Below are 20230 nucleotides of genomic sequence, written 5' to 3'. Positions count from 1 at the left end.
TTCAAGTCATATAATATTTTTATTATTGTAACTTTTTCATAATACACCAAGATAAAACTGGAGTGTGTCTTTGTTTTGTTTAGCCGTCACAATTTATGCAATTCCCATCTAAAAATAATGCTTTATATAATTTTAGATCTTATCTACAGAATAACATTTCTTTAAGGCCAGTACTTTGAATACATGATCAGCACATTTCAAAGTAGTGGAAATGGGCAAATTGCATTCTCAGAATGTTAAAATATCAATCTATATTTATTCACATAAATGTCCCAAACTAACACTCGTGGTAATCATTTTCAAGTACAGTAGATTCATCCCTAACCATACGCCAGTTTAAAAATTGTAGAATGAAGGTGTTTCCCAGATGGAGTAAATCCTGGATGACCTAAGAGGCAATCACTAATGCCAGAAAAATTACAAAAGTTCTGGCATCCAGAAATGAGGGTAGCTCATTCGGTATTTCAGCAGAAGTCTTACCCTTACAAATACACTTTCACCCTCTCCACACAAAAGAACAAGTGGTGAAACTGTGCTGCAACAAACTTCACGTTATCAGCACAAATGAAAATAGGCAATTACCAGTCTTTTTTCTAAATAAATTCAGTTTGCTTCAGTAACTTAAATTTGCCATCATACTTAAAAATTACACTTGTCTGAGGACAAATGTTAATCCTGTCACTGAAGCCTCAAGAATGGCAAATCACTAGATGAATGATTAAAACACAGTGAACACAGTTCTAGTCACAAAAAAGAAGGGCATTAAAAACAAATTTCAAGGTCAAACTAAAAAAATGGCTCAAGCAAAGTTAAAATTCCATGTCAGAAACTAAAAATTAAGACCACTGTACATTTTCTTAACATGGCATGTTACATAACCATCCAGCCCATTTCCACTACAATTAGCTACGCTAAAAACTAAATTATTTGTGTGACAGAATAGCAACAAAACAGCAGAGTACCACATAATATTAATAAAAACACAAGCCACACACAGCAGTAACAACTGTCAACGCATATATCTCACATCATTATCACATTATGCCCACACCTTTAGCAGCAATTATGGTATAAACTATAATTATCCATTCCAAGGAACACAATAATGACTTTGGCATTAAGTATCATAACAGTGGTACTCTCAAAGCAGATTTACAAAATTACCGGACTCCACATAACTACACCTCTGAAGGACATCCCCAAAATCATGGACAGAATCCTCAAAGTGGGAACATGTGTGAAAATTTCATAGGCCTTTCAGATTAAACATGAAACTTTATTTAACAGAGTTCAGACTCTTTCAAGTGTAAGCCAAACATTGTAATACTTACTGAATGAAATGAATTTAGAAATCTCAACAAATTTATGTCAGATATAAAGTTCAACTTTATACAGTTAATACCAGAACTTTCAGAGGAATACAGGAATGGTAAAATTCAGAGGAAACAAAATTTTGTACTTTATCTGGTAGTTCTGTGTGTAGTCATCAGTGCAAACACTGCAGTACCTTATGAGGATCCGTCTATCTGTTACATGTAGGAGGTATTTTGTATGTGGAGGACTGATGGAAACCTAACCAAGACATGAACTAGGCCCCTACTGAACCTGAAACAGAAGTAGCATCTCTAGCAACAAAAACTTTAATGGATGTTTGTCTTATTCAGATATTTATAAGACAAAAGCTTCAATACATTATTCTTATTATTAGCTTACTTCTATCTGCAATATTGTACAAGTCTTACGTTAGTGTCGTGTTTCTAGAAAACACTGTATTTAAGCATAGCAAATAAATGCATTCAACAGTAACAATGCTCGAATAAACATTAAATCCTCAATGAATCAACAACGCCATTAGATCAGATGTCACACGCAGCTTGAACTAAAACTGAACACATTGGAATTAAGGAGCGATAGCATATTGCCTGACACTTTTACTATTAAATTTAATAATAATAATTAAAAAACAATTTTATAATATTCTGAGAAAAACAAGAAAAGCGTATGATATCCACCGACTCAAGTTCCATGCACTGCATTCAGTCTGGCTGTGTGAGGAAAAGTTGAAAATACCAGTAGCTTACATATGCACTGTGAGTACCACGTCAAAAAACATAAATCCATGTCCCATGGGCTCACCATTTCGGCTGCAACATAAACCAAAACTGGCTTCTTGTTCTACTTCACTGGAATGTTACGCTATCAAGACTTGCCATTATCAACTATGGGAAGTCTGTTCACAAAATTGCAAAGGTCACATGAGGCATAACCAGAGTGAATGCTGTGGAAGTTCGTTCACCATTTTCTTAAAGCCAGAACACAGTTTCCTCATTTTGAGACTACCATTTCTTGACAGTCTCCATTCTGTAATGTTGTAATTCTTTATCCATATTAAAAGTTAATTAGTGTAATATGCATGTATATGTTAACTGCATCACCTGACAGCATTTCTTGCTACATCATCACACCTGTGTAGTTACACAACACAGTCTTAAGCATTACAAGATATATAATTACTGATCAAGCACTGCCAACAGCAAACAAAAGAACAGCTTATACACAAACATGAAATGGTATTAAAAATTATATCACAAATGGAAATGTGAAACAAAAATTAGATTCTGATATTTTAGCAGCACGTTGCAAGTATTAATTTCTGCAAACTCTCTTCATTCTTGAAACACAGAATTATCTCCAGAGTTGTATACTAAAACCAAAACAATATCTACGTACGTAACAAACTTGAAATCCTTAACCTAGGAATGATTCCTTGATGTATTCAGAGGTAACGCCAAACAAAAAATAATCTGGTGTGGGCATGTTCTGCTGGAAAGTGACCCATTAAATGACACTTGTGTGCGATTCACAGTACTTTCCACATTTATTCATTCATTGTATTTCTTCAAAATTAAGCTTCACCAGCTGTCAAAAAAAAAAAAATTAAATTAATGTACATACTTCATATTATTACATTCATATGATTTATTATACAGGTCATCTTATAAATCTTGATACCTTAACCTTTCTTTACCGACTGTGCGTAATGACTTATACGCGTGGTTCAGCTGGCAGCATACCACTAAACTGTTAACTCCAGAATTAAAGTCCAGCCAGATGCATACCAATGCAGGGATTTAAATCTCCTATTCTCACACAGCAAATATTAAATACTATACAATACAGAGTACAAACAGTTGCTGGTGTCAGCTGCTTGATATTTATCTTATGCTACAAGGTCATAGAAACATGAATCCTTGAAAACTGGAAATGCCTTAAATGTCCAACGCCATACGATCTACTTTATTTCACGTCTTCCCAGCAACTACTCCCCATATACTGATTTATTTTTGAGGTATTTAACAACCATACTTCACCCTCAGAGGTTAAACAGCATCAGATACAAATGGAAGATGATTATGAATGGTAAGTTGGGAACAACTTGTATGATCAAGGATATGACCTATTTCTAGGTACAATTCTGGCATTTGCTTATAATGACTGAGGAAAGGAAAAGAAGAAAGTTACAACAGCCAGTGATCTGGCCACGCATCTGTCAAAGCACACTTACACCAACAAGGCACTGTTGTTGTAACAACACAAAAACAATTCAGCACTTATAACAGCCACGTTACAACACATACAGCAAAATATAATTTTGAATCTATTGTGCAGTTTTGGTATGAAATTGACTAATGAGAACAGGGAGTTGATAGTTCAATTACTACTATTTCTGGTACAAATCAATGTCTGGGACAGCAGGGATGCCTGCACCTAGCCACATCACATCTCCCCTCTATAGAAAATGAGTCAGCTGCAAACTTTCTCTCTCACAGAGTGAGCTGTGTAGCGATCGCCTGCACAAAACAAGGGCAACTTCATCTCACACAACCATTCTTTATAAACCAAAAGCAGCATTCAAGTAAGGCAATTTAATTACTTCCCTGTGCATCATTTTCATCATTACCCATTGCCATTTTCACCAGGGTGGTTCGTCTTATAACAAATACGTTCTTCTTGCCTGACAGAGTAATGTAAAAACCCTCTTTGAAAAAGACTTAGACTTTCCGTACTATCATCATCTGGATATATGTAGTTATAGAGGCTTAAAATATTTTCTAATAAAGAATACAAATCAGGTGTAGCAGAACTTCTCTTGCACTGTGGTTTACTTTATGAGACCATTTCAAGCAGACTCTCGGCTGTGCACCTGCATTCACACAAAACTCAACAGCTGCGACAATTTCAAAATGCATGTAAAATGCCTAACAGCTTAAAGGCAACTCCTGAGTACTAAAAATGAGATATCGTGCCATATCCACCCGACCAATCACGTGTATGGCAAAACAGAATCATTCTAAGCACCTCTTCCCCCTGACAATTTTACAATGAAGCACACCGAATCACTTCAGTGCAATACGAGGGTAGAGGACAGCAGAGGAAAGAGCCCTATGTTTATGTTCTAATGTGGGCAGTAGTAATATCACCCAAGTGTGAAATGTATAATAGTGGCACGTCACACACTGCCCCAAAGAACGAGAAGTTGTATCATCAATGAAGTGAAAATACCAGAATAATAAATGCATGTAAAACGGAGGTAAGGAATCTTAGAATATGTGATATAAAGCAAGCGTGATATAGCATTTCCGCGTCCTTTTTTTTAGGAACTTTACTATAAGAAGCAAAATGAGTATTCATCAACACAAGCTATGGGCCTTAAAGATGACTGCCTTTTACATGCCAATGTCCAGTACTTGTGTGAATGTCTGCATCTCTAAAAACCGCCAGTGTTTCACACCATAACACACGTTATCCTGCTGAAATTCATCACGGGTATAAAATGTCCTAGACTCACACAACAAACAAAGCATGTAATTTAACTTAGATTCAAAATGCAAATAAGGAATGTAATACAAACACTTTTCATCAGAAGAGCCTAAAATTATTTTTAAAACAATCATGTCTGTCAAGAAGTAAACATGATACGTATGAAAGCGCACAATAAAACTGTGAATCCATACACAGCAATATTTCATTCATTAAATATGATTAAATTGTATTACATAAGGAGGGGAAACTTTCAGTGATGTGTTTCTTATAAAACCTGATTGATTCCAATCCACATCAAATGTCATGGGCCAATACGTAATTGTTAACTTATCTGTTTGAACTCTGTATGACAGAGAAATGCGTAATACGAGGCAATAGTGAAATTATCCTGAGTTACACACGTTTTCCAATTGGAAACAAGGCTTTTGGGTACATAATTTGCTCTGGCAATATGTATTAATTTAATGCTCACGAAATGAGAGGAAATCAAGATAAACAACAGACATATCTATCTCCCTCTCCCTCCCTCCTGATGATGATGATGATGATGATGACCCCTGCAGTGCTGGTCCCTGTATATCTAAAAAAAATCCTATTTCACAAAAATTACTGAAACTCACATTACTGTGATCTTTTGATGAACTGTTTCAATTTTTGTGGGTACTGGAACATTCTACAGAACATACAGAATCATATGGGTGTCACCCATTGCTCATCTACATTTTTAATCATATTTCATAAATAAACATCATACATTATTTGCATTTAAATAAACAATCTTGTCCTATTTATTTCATGATTAAGGGACAAGTCATTTGAATATAAAAGAAAATTAAAACTGTCTGACTGTTCTGCTGTCCATATGATTTGATTTCAAACTTCACGAACAGTTCCTTTCATCTGGGGGAGGGGGGGACTGTGTAATTTTCCCACATAAAACTCCATAGTATTACACAGCCTATATCGGTCTGCTATAACATCAGCTTGACGTGGCCAATTCAAGACAAAGTGGTGATTATTCACATAAAATGCACTATTGCCACCTACAATTCATACTGGCAAAATTTTTAAGCATAAAACAAGCATCAGTCAAAAGTCCTGCGCTGGGAGGGAAAGGGGTGGAGGAAATGTGACCCATCAACTTTGCCTGGTGATGGTGATTATTTGTGTGCAGACTGTGACTTGCGCTGCTGCTGTAGCGTCAGTACCTGCTCCTCCAGTTCTCTAATTCGCCGCTCGCGGTTCGCTAGCTGCTTCTTCAGAAGTTTCAGTTCCTCACACTGCTGCGAGTATGCCCTCTGAAGCTGAAACAAGATAAACTAGCGTCATCTTTCCTGCTTATTTCCAGATCAAATCAGGATGAGACGCAAGAGCACAATCCTTGATCCCAGACCATAGATTTTGTATTATTACAATGGTTACTAAACTGTCAAACACACAAACCCACTTTGTGGTATCTGAGGTCCTTAGAGCAGTACAGATGTAGATGTTCAACTTCTACATTGTAATACCTCCATCTTGGAGGCAGTATGCTCCTTGAAAATGTTACCTACCCGCAAGTCCACATGGCATTAGAACCCAAAGAATGAACACCGACGATCAGTTGTGAACATAAGTATGAAGGCCATTTTAGCCTTAATCTAGAAGCAACTCAGGAGAAGAGTTACGACAATAAATAACCACAATATACGCTATCGCATTACTGACTGGAAATTACAGGAAGTCAATCATTGCACAGTGGAATCCTTAAATCATATTGCTATGTTTGAAAGTTCCCCCCAGTTCACAGCATGATGATATATCAGATGTTAGGGTTAGATAAGACACAATGATTTTCAGAGATGAAATGGAAGGAAGAAGCAGCAGTCACAGCTTATCTCAACTACTTAGAACTTTCTCAGTGTGGTTTATTTATTTGCTATTATTTACTGTGTACCCTCTTACCTGGAACTCAGTCTTGGGACTGTCAACCAGCTGCTCAGTCCGTTCGCCTCGCTTGTATTCATCGCTTGCTATGATGGCAGGCTGAAATAAAACGTGCATCACATCTGTGCCATTTCCTCATTGAATGAAAATAGTTGGGAGTCACGAGTTCTGACCCATAAAGAGGCGTGGATAGAACCACCCCTTTAAAGAATTCAGCCGACATCTTTAAATGTAGACAACCAGCAACTTAGAAGATGAAAGCATGAATGCACTACGTCCTACGCAACTTGTGCACAGAATGCACAATATCTGTATGCAAAATGACAAGCGTGATATTCGAGAGCAGACACACAGTCAACAGGAGAAAACAAATACTTTTCCTCCCAGTGTGAACAAACCTTGATGGCCAGTAGCTAAACCAACGGTCTATGGCTTGGATGGCCAAGGTTCAATTCCTGGTAGGAGCAATCAGAATATTCTCATAACCACCATGTTTAAAATGTCTGTGAGGCCCATCCAGGTTGCTGGAGCATTATGGTGGGACTGAGAACTCACCTGTCCAAAGAGCTGCTGTATCTGCTGAAACTTGGTGGTCTGGTTGCTGCTTGTCTTCTGGCTCTTCTCTGAAAGTGGAAGAGGTAACACTTGCACCTGTGGACACAAAGACAACATTCAGGACCAAACACTGCAGACAAACTTACACTTAACGGCCCAGTATTCCATATAAAGCTTTCTAGTCCTCTTAGTTCTAGGTTATAAGTGTACCAATATGTTTAGGCACTACAAAATATCTACATTTTGTCACACTCCTTATGTAATATTTTGCATTCCTCTGGTACGTCCACTCCTGTAGTTACAAATACCTGTCAAGGGATTTTCTTCTGAAACACCCTAAATCTACATTACTTTGTGTAAAAGACCAAATTTCACTCTGAAAGACAACAACACAGAATTATAATTTTACTCCTTGCAATAAACATGACAAAAGTTCCAATTACAGACTTAGCAGAATCAAGAACTTACGTTATCACGGGGACGATAATCAGGCACCGTTTCATGAGACAGGAAAGCGAATTTCTTGATATTGTTGTTGATTGTAGGAAGCGTTGCTAGCGGAGCAACCAAAGTGGGAGGAGAATGTGGTTTGTGTGTTCGGACAGCCACACCTGCTGGCAGAACAAGAAACAATGTGTAGTTCACAATCTTAACCATACAAAGGTCTTGATATTTCATGTGACATAACCACATTCACACAATGAACAACTCTGGACGGCTTTTAGTACGTATGAGTTTAAACTGAAAGGTTACAGTGGAAAAAATACAAACCAAATATAAACAATTAAAGAATGGTTTGGGAGATACAATATGTGGATAGACATACTTTACCTCACCATAATGTGCCTACTTCATAACCATTCATTAAAATGATAAAGCACAACTCAGAGAAGGTAACACGTTGGTGAACAAATGGGTTACTGTAAGCTTTTTCAGGTTAGGATTTCTTTACCTGTATTCATAGACATGAGAACTGGGTTACAGTTCCTCCCATTTATCCAATCACGAGCTGAGACAGCTGGTGTTGGGGCGGCTGTATCTGGAAACAAGTCTTCCTGAAATGTATCACTCTGTAACACACAACAGTAGGTTGTAAACTTCACTGAATTATTCTGGCATTCAGAATGAATGGATTCTTAGGACTTGCACAAAAGTACTTCTTTTCCATCAAACATTTTTACAAAATTATGTAAAATACAGTTGCACTTGTTTTGATCATTCAGAATAACTCATGCCAGCTAGTGTGATCACCAATGCACCTTTTTTAAAAAAATTAATTACCAAGCAAATGACATTTTTCTCTGTATTCCACGTCTGTAGTTTTTCAAGGATCACAGGAGCTAAGAGGCACAGAACATCGTAGAATATACAGCACCAGGTATTTGAGAAAAATTGCAGAGAGGAATTAATCATCTACACAAGACAGTGCACCTCACCTTCCGAGGAACAATCATGGAAATGGGCTCACACATGCCCTTGGTAGCATGGAGTTTGTAGAAACGAAAAATTTCACACTGTGTAGCATCACAGCCTCTCTTTGGCATGAAGCCCAGTCCTCGCTGCAAAGGGAAAGTATTGAGATAACATGTGACAGGAAGCAAACATAACATTACATGACGTTCTGCACCTGTATGCAGAATGTTTAAATCTTGTAACTAATTTCATGGAGCACAGAGCTTCTTGGAGAACTTAAAAATTAAGCAAACCCATCATCAGGCGATCGCCCTGATGATGGACTCAGCACGGACTTCTGAAACAATGGTAAATTTCTACCAGTCTATACGACGCTACAACCCAGAAGACAGCCATCTCTGAACTCACCACCATGCCACCACGAAAGCCCCAAATCTCACATGTTCAATCTTGTCATTCTGTAACTGCAGGACATGCACATAAAATCTCGCAAAGTTTGTTTTTACCCACATAACATATGTGGTCTATGTTTCATATACATATGCACACCACTCAATAAAACTGCAATCCTCGAAAAGTTTGCAAGGAAAATGAGACAAAGCAGAAACATGCCCTGCAAGAGGAGACCAACACACCTCAAACCAAATGCAAAGCTGTGTACCTGGGGTGAACCTGAGGTAAAGTTTGACCAGGGCTTGAAAAATCCAGTCATCCACGATGATTCAAAATTTTGACATGTCAACTGAAATTAAAGAAATAGATGTATCTCTTTTTATTATTTTTGAGAAGGTAATGTCATTATTTTAGTTATATTTCTGAAATATACTGATTCTATGATTACATTAGACTTTGGAGTTTAAAATTATTGGTCGAAAAGCAACAAAATAATTAAAAATAATTTTATCACATATCACAAAATAACTATGTTGTTGACACAAACAGCAGTCCTTTCAATACGAAATATTATTTTGAAAACAAATTCTGGCCAAAACACACATAAGCCCTTTAAATGCTATAGTGCCTTTTGAAATGTTCTCTTCCTGTAATGAAAGCTTTCTCACAATGCTGATGGTATGTCATGAACCTCTTTTTAAATCAAAGACCTGTAAGGGAAACTCTGCCCAAAAGATCACGTGCACATTTAAGGACACACAAGCTCTGTACACAAAATTCTTACATCACAAAACTACAAAAGTCTTTTAACACATCTAAAATACACGTAATCATTTTGTGAAAATAATGTGTAGCACTCACTAAGACAAAGAAGTGAGGCCAATAATTGTAAAATTTTCTTTACGTTCTGAGATGTAACCAATCTTTGATGATAGGCATTATAAGGAATTTACCAAGGATACTCTAGTAAACACTATTTCACTTAGACTGTATGAAAGTTCCTCAAGTCCTGTCTTCTTAAGTAACAGTCCTAGTTGGGTTATTGACCTTCTAGAGTCAAAGCTTGCCTAAATAATATTTAAGGATCAAGTCCATACTGCAAAGGAAACACTTCACACAACAAAAATCAATCACTTAATGCCATTTAAGGAAATGATCACCATTTGGTCTAAGAACAATATAAAACACATAAACACAATTTTGTAATCAAAATGCAGAGTTGCCAACTGCTGAAGCTAGTGGTAAATATGGTTACTACTGGTCCTAAAAGTGAAAATTATATTAAAAACAAAAAACAGAACATTTCCATCTGTATAGTTATGTTATTCCACTAGTTTGACATTTAAAAATTTTTGTTACCAGTTTCAGAATCTACACATGTTCACCAAAAGTTTATTTACCCATTAAGAGCACAGACAAATGACAGCGCAATATATTTCCAAACATGGCAAAAGTGTACCTGAGGAGAGCCAGACAGGAACTGGTTCAAGTAGTGCAGCCATGGAGCCTGGTCCACCACCTCGTAGTACCGTATGTTGCCATCCCCCTACAAACACAATGTGTGACAAGCCAAAATGAATGACACAGATGGGCACGACGAAAAACATCTTTCACTCCCAACGATCTTCAACAATAATAAGTAATGTGTAGCCCTTTACCTCTACACTCATAAATACATTTATTAATACAATTTTCCCTAATTTACACACATTTTTTAAACTCAAAACAGAGACGTGACAAATATGGGGGTATTCATACAGAAGAACCAAGTCAGAAAATGTACACAAAGCATAATAGTTTTACGACATTCACCAGAATCTGCACCTTTGCAAATGGGGCATGCTCGGACTTCACCGCAACACCGAACTCACCTTCCCTGCAAGGAACACTATATGAGTGTCGTGATCATAGTAAGGGAAGAGAATTCCGGAGGAGCAGTCGATAGTTTCCGTACACAACGGAGTTGAGATATCACTCTGATTCCATACAGCATACTGCCGATCTGAGTGGCGAGAAAATCCGGTAGTCAACATACGACCAGTGTTACCAAGGAACACCACTTTGCATGCCTTTGTTCCTGCGTGACACACTCCTTCCTGCACACAGAAAAACACAGCATCAACACAAAGCGCATCATTACCTCTCACAGCAATTATGAATAAGATCAATGCTGTACCTTTAAATGCCTACCTGCAATATTCTGCGAGGCCTGCTAACAATATTAACCCTACCATTGTTATATTACATTGGTAAATGTTGGCCTCAGGTACTGGGTGATGTAACAGCGTTCCAATATTATAAAATTCACACAAAAATTATGACTTACTGACAGAACAATGCCTCGACGCGGTTCAATAACTCTCAGTTTCTTGTCTTTGCAGGTGGTCGCTATAAGTGAACCATCACGGTTAAATGACATAGAATAGATGACGTCTGGATGACAGTCGATCACATTCACTGCTTCACCACAACCGACATCCCAAACTATCATCTGAAACATAATATAAAGACAATGCATGGTGGACCACGTAAATTTATCACAGTCTAACTACATGCAGCCAATGATCACAATCTGACAATTTTAATTACCAAATGGTCAAACCCTGCACTGACTAAGATATTCTCTGCTGTCGGGTGCCACTCAATGTAACCGACACGACGTTTATGCCCGTGAAGGTCAATGAGCCACTCTGACAGATGAGTTGCCAGTCCTCCATCAGGAATGTACCATAGTTTGATCTGGAACAAGTACAGCAGGTAACAAAAGTTCTGCACTCCCCTCTTATTAGCCTGCACACACATCATAACTGTGTAGATTCTGTGACAATGACAGCCCTGACCACAGGCTAAACAACTGAGCAAAACAAGGTATCACGCGTCCAAGTATCATGATATGCCGGAACCAAAGTATCCACAGGGGTGCAAGTTTACAGTGCAGCTTTCTTGTTGTATACCAACATTCCAGGTAAACATGCTGCCTCCAACTTTAGGGTTGATAAGTGGTACTACCTAATGCCTTGAACTTCTGTTGTCTTCACGCACCAGTCAAAAGTTAGGCCACTTGTCGGTCTGTTCCAGGTTCATTTGTCCAGAAGTCTCTTTAAAGGCTGATTTTCCACGGCTTACACGTAATGAATGGTTAACGTTAACACTCACTTTAAATCAGGGAAGTATGTGAATGATGTTAAAGTTTCATAGTATAGGAATGATAAACACATATCAGTGCTTTGCCTTGTGTGCGCGACAGTTTCCGTTCTGAAGTGTGCTGTACATACGATGTCATCAAGGGTGTGTTTGTGTGTGTGAATCATCCTGTACTTACTGTGCAATCATCTGAACATGAAGCAATAATGTTGTCATTGAAAGGGTTCCACTTCACATCCAAAACAGGGCCCCTATGTCCCGTTACTCGACTCGCATTGAAATCTAGCCTCCCTGTCTGCGATACAACAAGAAAAGTACATGCGAATATTAATAGTTACAAAAAATAAAAATACTATGCACACTTGAGCAAACAGAAGAATATAACATATAATACAGTGTTCAACCAATAAGACTAAGGGAAGAAAGTTGTAATGGTGTTGTGAAGACAATGAACACAAGAAAGTAGCTCTCAACTACAGACAAATCCATAATGGCAGGGACTTCATACAGTAAGTTCCAGCTAGTTCCAATGCCCTCATCGAATCTCAGTAAACACGTGCAACACTTACACAGTGAATGGGAAGGACAAGAAATGTTCCTCCACCAGCAACTTCTGTGACAACAGCGACAAACTTGGGATTGGCAGCACAGAAGTGAGAGTCATGCGCGTTCTTTGTGATCTTGATATTTTCGTAGCAGCCTTCACGTTTAGCTGGGCGCCCGTACACATGACGGAACTTGGAGCTCCGGACTCCACGCCACCAGAGCTGGGAATATAAATATTATAAGAACAGCATCCTACGTAACAAACCCCCCCCCCCCCCATATTCATGAATATCAGTACAAACATATAAGAATTATCTTTCGTAAGATTTTTTCTTCAGTTTAGCATGAAGACTGCACTACCATTTCAACATGTTCTTTACATTTGATACTAGAATTCAAGTATTCATAACACATTAAATATGACTATATGTACAACAGATGTAAAGACCAAAAATTAACACATTCAGTGTCAATGTTGGTCTTCTGGGTTGTAATACCGTGTGGACTTGTAAGGAGATACCACAGGTCAGTACACATATACTGCTTCCTACTCTTCAGATGGAGAAAGCAGGTTCCTCCAAAACACTCGTACCTACATTAAAGTCCAGACGGCAAAAGAAACGCAGAAGACCAACGCTGACACCCCTACCATGAGAACCTTAAATCTCACATAATACATTCAGAACGATATCACCATACAGCCTAACTATGAAAAGAAATATACCTGGTATTGGCAGTGACAGAATTGGCGTGAAAATATGGTTACTAAACTATGACTAGAATATATTTGTCATATTTTAGCATGTTTGCATTTTAAGATCCCGTTAGGCAAAATTACTTAAACTCCACAAATTATTATACATGATAAACGTATTTAGTAATCTGCAATCATGACTCACAAGAGAGATAAATGTCTTTCTGATCAAAACATTCCCGTTAAGTTCCTCAGTTTTTATTACCTGCGAGTTAGTCATGCCGCAGCTAAGAACGCTGATTGTACTTTTCTTATTGCAACATCTAGACACAGGACAATCAAATCACAACTGTAAAAATAAAAAACAAACACAAAAACACAAAACATAAAAAAAACAATGAATTTGACAGAAAATAAACAATGCTACCAGAAACCTTTTCTTCTTACTGACACTACAAACCAAGATCTGCCCCAAAACCTCTGTAAGTATCAACTGTCTAACGACAGTGGCCCACTAAAATCACCAGTAATCACACATACTGCATATTTATTTCCAGCACCTTGACATGAGACATTAGCAACACTATTTAAGGAATGCAAATATGTGCATAAATTAATATTACTTTACTGTCCAATATGAAAATAAAATTTAAAACAAATACCTCAAATACACATCCAAGCAACCTCTAGTTCTGCACAACACTAGATATTCTCTTTAATGGGAAAATGCCAAACACGAGAGACTCAATTCCAGTTTGCTGCTGAACACGTACTAAATTAACGTTACAGCCTTTTCACTTTGCGCTGAACACTGTCATGGTCTCTTTCTCACAGCAGAGGGACAATGTTATCTTGGAAGATGATCTAGATCTCAAGTTAACTGCAGGTTGCTGTTCAGGCACCTTCCTTCCTACCTCTCCTCTTTGTATCCTCACTGCCGTGTGCATTTTACACACAGGCAGACACAAACCTCTTTCTTAATGCCATTAGTAAGGAAAGGTTGTGTCAGATCACATCATGTCACCTCCTGCATACCAGGCAAGACAGCTTGTTTGTTTGGAACTTTTAATAAACACTCTGAATACTAGGCTAGAATGCTAACAACAAGCATCATATTCAGAAGGTCCCAGGTTCAATCCAAATCATTATCACAAACGTGAAAATAAAAAAAACAGAAGATATGTCAATAACGACGGGTAAAGCCAATTCCTGAGACACTGTGCATATCAAACCTCAGACAACTGACAATGCCCAACACAGTATTTTTACAAAGCAAGCACTGTCACAAACATTCAGGCAAACACAGAATGCTGCCATATGTATAAATTACTTAGCAGAATTCATAGCCCTGATGACAGTAGCCGTAAGCACCTCTGAAACATTGGTCAATATCTGCCAGAATAAGCGGTGAAATATCCCAGATGACAGCCATCTTCAGTCCAGACCCTATTTTCCTAAGATTCATTTTAATATTACCTTATGTCTAAGTCTTCTCAGTGGTTTTTTATCTTCAGGCCCTTCAACCAAAATTCTGTTCGCATTTCTCGTGATATGAACCGTGGTTACAAACAGCGTGTTACCAGTTGTAAAAGAAGTGTAACAAAATAATGCAGCATATAGTAGAAGTACGATAAAGTAAAGTAAAATAATACAATATAAAATAAAATAGAATAGAAACATTTAAATAAAAACAATCTGCTGGTTTGTAAAATGTAAATCATTCAAATCTAAGACAAAGTGTGGTAATTGAAAGTTTAACAACCTAACGTACAAGAAATTAACTTACTCATAGACAATAGTAAGGGCCCGAGCTGCTACAGCCCTGACCCAAGCAGCGAATCATGCAATGTATACAGTAAACACAAGAAGAAAACTACTGGTTTTCTTTGCACCTCTAAAAGCAGTTTATACGAGGCTAGTTAAAATATTTTTAATTGAAAGCTTCCACTCCATGATCTCTGGATTAAGATCAGCATGGAATTCTTGTGTGACAGAAAACAAAAGTGAAAATCTAGAAAGTTGTTCCATTGTCCTCCAATTAGAATGGTTATATGTGCATTAATAAATTTCTAATCAAATAAACCTGCAGAATTGTTTGGATATGTTACAGACATCAAGTGGCACCCATATTCATTATGCAAAGGTTTTAATTCATACATACATGGCTGCATTGTGAAACAGCAGTAGTTGCAGGATCCAAGGACCTGTGACAGCTAGTACAGTCCACAAAATAAACAATTTTTATGGCATATAACAAGATGCTATGGACAGGACTCATAGTCTATGTTCCTATTACACACACTTCCAGTCCTATGGGATCATGTGTCATTAATGTTACATTTAGATAATCAAGTTGATAATCCAACAATAACATGAAATTTGGCTGATAGGTTTGTGTGCTGAACTCATGTGCAAAGGATCAGATGATCAATCATACTCAAGACAGAATTCTTTTATTAATATTTTTGTAACCCCCTCCCCCCAAACTACATATTGTGTACATAAAATCTGTCAGTTATAACCTCAATGTTTTGCACCTGCCACGTTTATTATTTTGGGCTTATAAATAATATTTCTGGATTGGACTCGGTGCAGGCATTTTGGGAACACAGTAATGAAGTTTAAGCCATGAAATTGTTTTACTGAGAAGCTATTAGCTTCCAAAGAAGGAATAAGCTCAATGGAAGTAGTTAGTAAAATTTTCTTCTCTGTAGATGTTGGTCATGATCATCTTCAAATCTATTCAGCGAGATCTGAATATAATCAAGAATACTCAGTAGATGAAAACTGTAAGGAGACAGTCATGAACTTAACCCAGAGATGAGCTATCCTGACATGTTTTTCATGGTTTTCCTTAGTTCCTCCAGGCCATGATCCCTTCACACCACACACTTTCCAATTCATCAACCATCGTATCATTTTACACAATACAGTCTGAGTTACTGACAGCTTTGTTAAATAAACCACAAATAAATAAATGACAAAGTCATGGCCTATTTGAAGGCAGGAAATACCTCAGTCAAAATGAAGAGCAACACAGCCAAAATGCAAACCACATACCTCTAAATTAAAAGTCTAATAGTATAATTACTGTCAAACCAACCTACCTGAATGTGGTATAGTAAGCCACCAACAAAGGCCAATTCAGATACAGCAAAATTCTTAAAGCAGATCAAGTATGTAAAGATTAGATAAAATACAGATAAATGTATACTCAGCAGACAGAAGATAACAGAACGTGGCACATTTGTAAATATTTTTTTGATACGAAGAAACAGCACAAAGCTATATAAAGACTTCTAAAAGAACCACTGTTATTTAGCTAGCATGATACCATGTCCCAGATGAAGATTATAACAATCCATCTTGAATTTATTATGGGAGGCTTGCAGAGAATAAATACATTTTTTATAAACTGCCTCCACTGTGTAAACAGGAAATCTAAACTGACTATAATGAATTCTTCTTGGGCTACCAGCCTTGTACCCAACTTTATGACCAGGATTCACCACTGTAAAATATAATCCTCACTGTTAACTACAAATTTTGTCGCAAATATATTTTGATGATATTAATATTTATTGAAACATAAATTATTTCTCTGTCTGTTCTACATTTTCTTCAACAAATATAAATGTGCAATAAACAAACATCATGATCAATGAACTATGTGAATTCACAAGGAATGTATGTAGAAAACATAAACCCCTTGTTGAAAGTTGCTAAAGTTTAACAATGAATAACTTGGAAGCTGGGCTGTAAACATGAAGAGATATCACAATCAGTTTCTGGGAACCCGTACATCTCTCACTTTCTCATTCCTCCTCTCCTGACCAATGCTTAAACATCTCATTACTTTTCTTGTGGGAACAGTTAACGAGTAGCGTGATGATGGGACTGCACAAGCAGCGGTACAAGAGAGTGCAGTGGCCTCACACTTTTAGCTAACAGGAAGGACCTTGAAGCAGAAGACTTTCACAAAGCACAACAGAATCAGCGAGCCATATCCAAATTTTTCCCTACCATGTCTTGCTCCACTTCGCTGCACATATCTTGTAAAGCAATGTATAAAACAAATCTAAATGTTTGGAAAATCTTTATTGCATCAACATACATTCCCTTCCCATTGGATATGTAATGTTAAAATTGATAAAACACTGAAAATATCATCAAAATGTTCTTTCAATACAGACGCACGTAGTTATGCCCTTCTAATATCAGTGTCTTTCAAACATCTCAAGGTTACAGGCTTACTATTGACCTTGAAATTCTTAAAGGGTGAATGAGTTCACGTAGATTCAGCGTTATTTCACCGACTGATATGCCTAAGTACTTTGTTTCTGTGGCTTGACAACTCATTAATCTGCTGAAAGACTTGCGGAGACAATGTGATAAATGTCATAATTATTAACAATTACACAACCTCACGACGCATACTCAACTAATATTGGATCCTATGTTCATCTGCCCATGATACCAGCACACTGTAAAATGAGCTAACAATGCTCTGTTTGGCCATAAATTTGCATTACCTACACAGAGTAACAACACAAGACTTGCAGCACTGCGCATCCATATGATAAGAAAGTAAGCATTATGAGTTCCTCTTTGAACTCCTTGATGTAAATATTAATAACATATTCCTTCCAATGCTGTGGCAATTCTTCTTTATTCCAAAAGTCTGTGGATTTCTGAATGCAAGTTTTACATCTTGCTTGGCTCAATCCTGCCATGAGTTGATCCAAACATAAAAATTTCAAGCACATTTCCATAAAATACAGAAAATATCATTCGGACTGTTAATCTAACATCAGCAGCTAATTTACCCACAAGAATTCAAAATTACTCCAGTACCAACAACAAAACTTGTGGTAATCTGAACATAGGGCTTAGTAATGAAACAATTTTAGAAGTAGAATCAACAAAATTTCTTGGCATATAAATTCACAGTAACTTAAACCGGAAAACACATATTGATTACATTAACCCTTAACTAAGTTCAAAATATTTTGCTATGAGGATATTACTGCAAGTCACGAATGTGGAAACTTTAAAATTAATCTACTTTGTTTACTTTCATTCCATTATATCATATGGAATAATATTCTGGGGAAATTCAACATACAAAAAAAAGTTTTTTTTGTCCAAAAGATAATCATTAGAATAATGGTAGGCATTAAAAGGAGAGGCTCTTGTAAGAAATTATTAAGAAATTTAAAATTTTTTTGTTAGCCAGTGAATTCTTATTTTCATTATTATCATTCGTTGGGGAAAATATTGAAAAACTACAAACAAATTCTGATGTATGCAATACAAAAACCAGACGCAGACACGACCTTCATGTGCCAAACGCTAGCCTTAGCAAATATAAAATAGGATCTTACTACACTGGGAAAAATTATACAATAATCTTCCTCATGTCATAGCAAGTTTAAATAATGACATAAAACTATTTAAGCCAGCACCAAAAAACATATTTTATCTCACTCCTTCTACACAGTAAACACTTTACTTCAAACAATAATACTCGGTTATTATAACTACATGTAATAATGGTTAGAATGATGTAATTACAGTAATGCTGTATTATATCAGATATGTCTGTAAACAGCTGGTAAAACTATGTATTTACTGTATTGTATTTGTATTATGACATATTCGATATCCATGGTTTAGGCCTATGAAGGATGTAAGGAATGTAAATAAATTATTTTCTATGCAAGGTTAAGTAGGAACTGTAATGTTTCCACTCCATGCTACAGCTTTTTCCATATAAAGCAATACAATTGTTCCATATTCAACTCCATGTTAAAATAGCCTTATCAGCACCTTGATCAACCAAGTGTGTTATGCTTCACTTTGAATAACTCCAACACACTATTACATTTCTACGATTCATCTGAAACACTGCAAACGCAAGACAGATTTATATAAAAAAAACAACGCGTTTATAAAAAGCATTGTGGCATTCTTACTCTTTTACACTCCATATCTAGTCACTCACCCTGCATTACTTAACTGTCCATGTTGCAAGCTGTATAAAAACCATACATCATAATAAAATTATATTCTTAATACACCAAAAGCAACACAACGAAGTAATGCCGAACCTGTCGTCCGCATGACAGCACACGCCTACTTTCATACAACGAAGTTCACACATTTTACAAGTAAATGCATTAAACTCACCCTCTCTACTGGTTTATTGCATGCTCGAACATCAACCATATTATTTATGGCACCGTTGTGTACATTCAAAATATCTGAAGTTTCAACAACCTGTTTTGACACAGCTTCCTCTGTCCGACGAATCATTTCAATCGTCTCACTCACTTCTCGTCTAAATTCGTAACCTGCGTTGACTACATTATTGTCATACACTCCGCCCCTCAATTCACGGACCTGTGATAATAGAGCACTGCGCCATAGATAATCTAATAAACTATACAGAACCACAGATGACAAAGGTAGATAACCTGTACCTAAAAGTGCTCTCAGTAGACGGAACTACAAAACTTCATTTGGTTATCAACACAGATTCGGGTGGCTCAGTCAGTATAAACTGACTACGGGACTGGACGATCGGGGTTTGAACCCGACAAGGGAAAAGTATTTTCTTTTAGCCTCTGCATTCAGACCAGCTCTGGAGCGCACCCATGCCCAAACCATCTCAACATCCCTGATCTTTGATTTTTACAAGTCTCTAATTTCACATTGTTTTGTATGATTGTGAAA

At 37.0% G+C, this 20230-nt stretch overlaps 1 protein-coding gene across 13 annotated transcripts; it reads right to left on the bottom strand.

Moving 5' to 3' along the window:
* LOC110834836 (coronin-2B) lies at nt 1-19901 on the bottom strand. 13 transcript variants are annotated; one of them, XM_087345991.1, is made up of 15 exons: nt 19685-19900; nt 12825-13022; nt 12434-12550; nt 11701-11850; nt 11438-11602; nt 10983-11207; nt 10571-10657; nt 9380-9460; nt 8742-8864; nt 8258-8375; nt 7774-7919; nt 7306-7401; nt 6769-6849; nt 6033-6128; nt 1-2919 (listed from the first exon to the last, which is right to left on the bottom strand). In XM_087345991.1, exons 1-15 carry the CDS (start codon nt 19808-19810, stop codon nt 2887-2889), a joined length of 1842 nt encoding a protein of 613 aa, XP_087202117.1. In that variant the 5' UTR covers nt 19811-19900; the 3' UTR covers nt 1-2886. The 13 variants fall into 13 exon arrangements, with proteins under 13 accessions (XP_087202117.1, XP_087202120.1, XP_087202123.1 ...); XM_087345994.1 differs by adding an exon at nt 13761-13844 and having other exon boundaries at nt 1-6128; nt 19685-19821; XM_087345997.1 differs by adding an exon at nt 13761-13818 and having other exon boundaries at nt 1-6128; nt 19685-19816.
* Nucleotides 19902-20230: the final 329 nt, after the last annotated feature.

This window comes from Zootermopsis nevadensis, unplaced genomic scaffold, assembly GCF_977971745.1.
Source record: "Zootermopsis nevadensis isolate Lab colony 2312 unplaced genomic scaffold, Znev_1.0 Znev_ptg000010l, whole genome shotgun sequence".
NCBI lineage: Eukaryota > Metazoa > Arthropoda > Insecta > Blattodea > Termopsidae > Zootermopsis > Zootermopsis nevadensis.
This window is presented reverse-complemented; position numbering and strand designations above follow the sequence as displayed.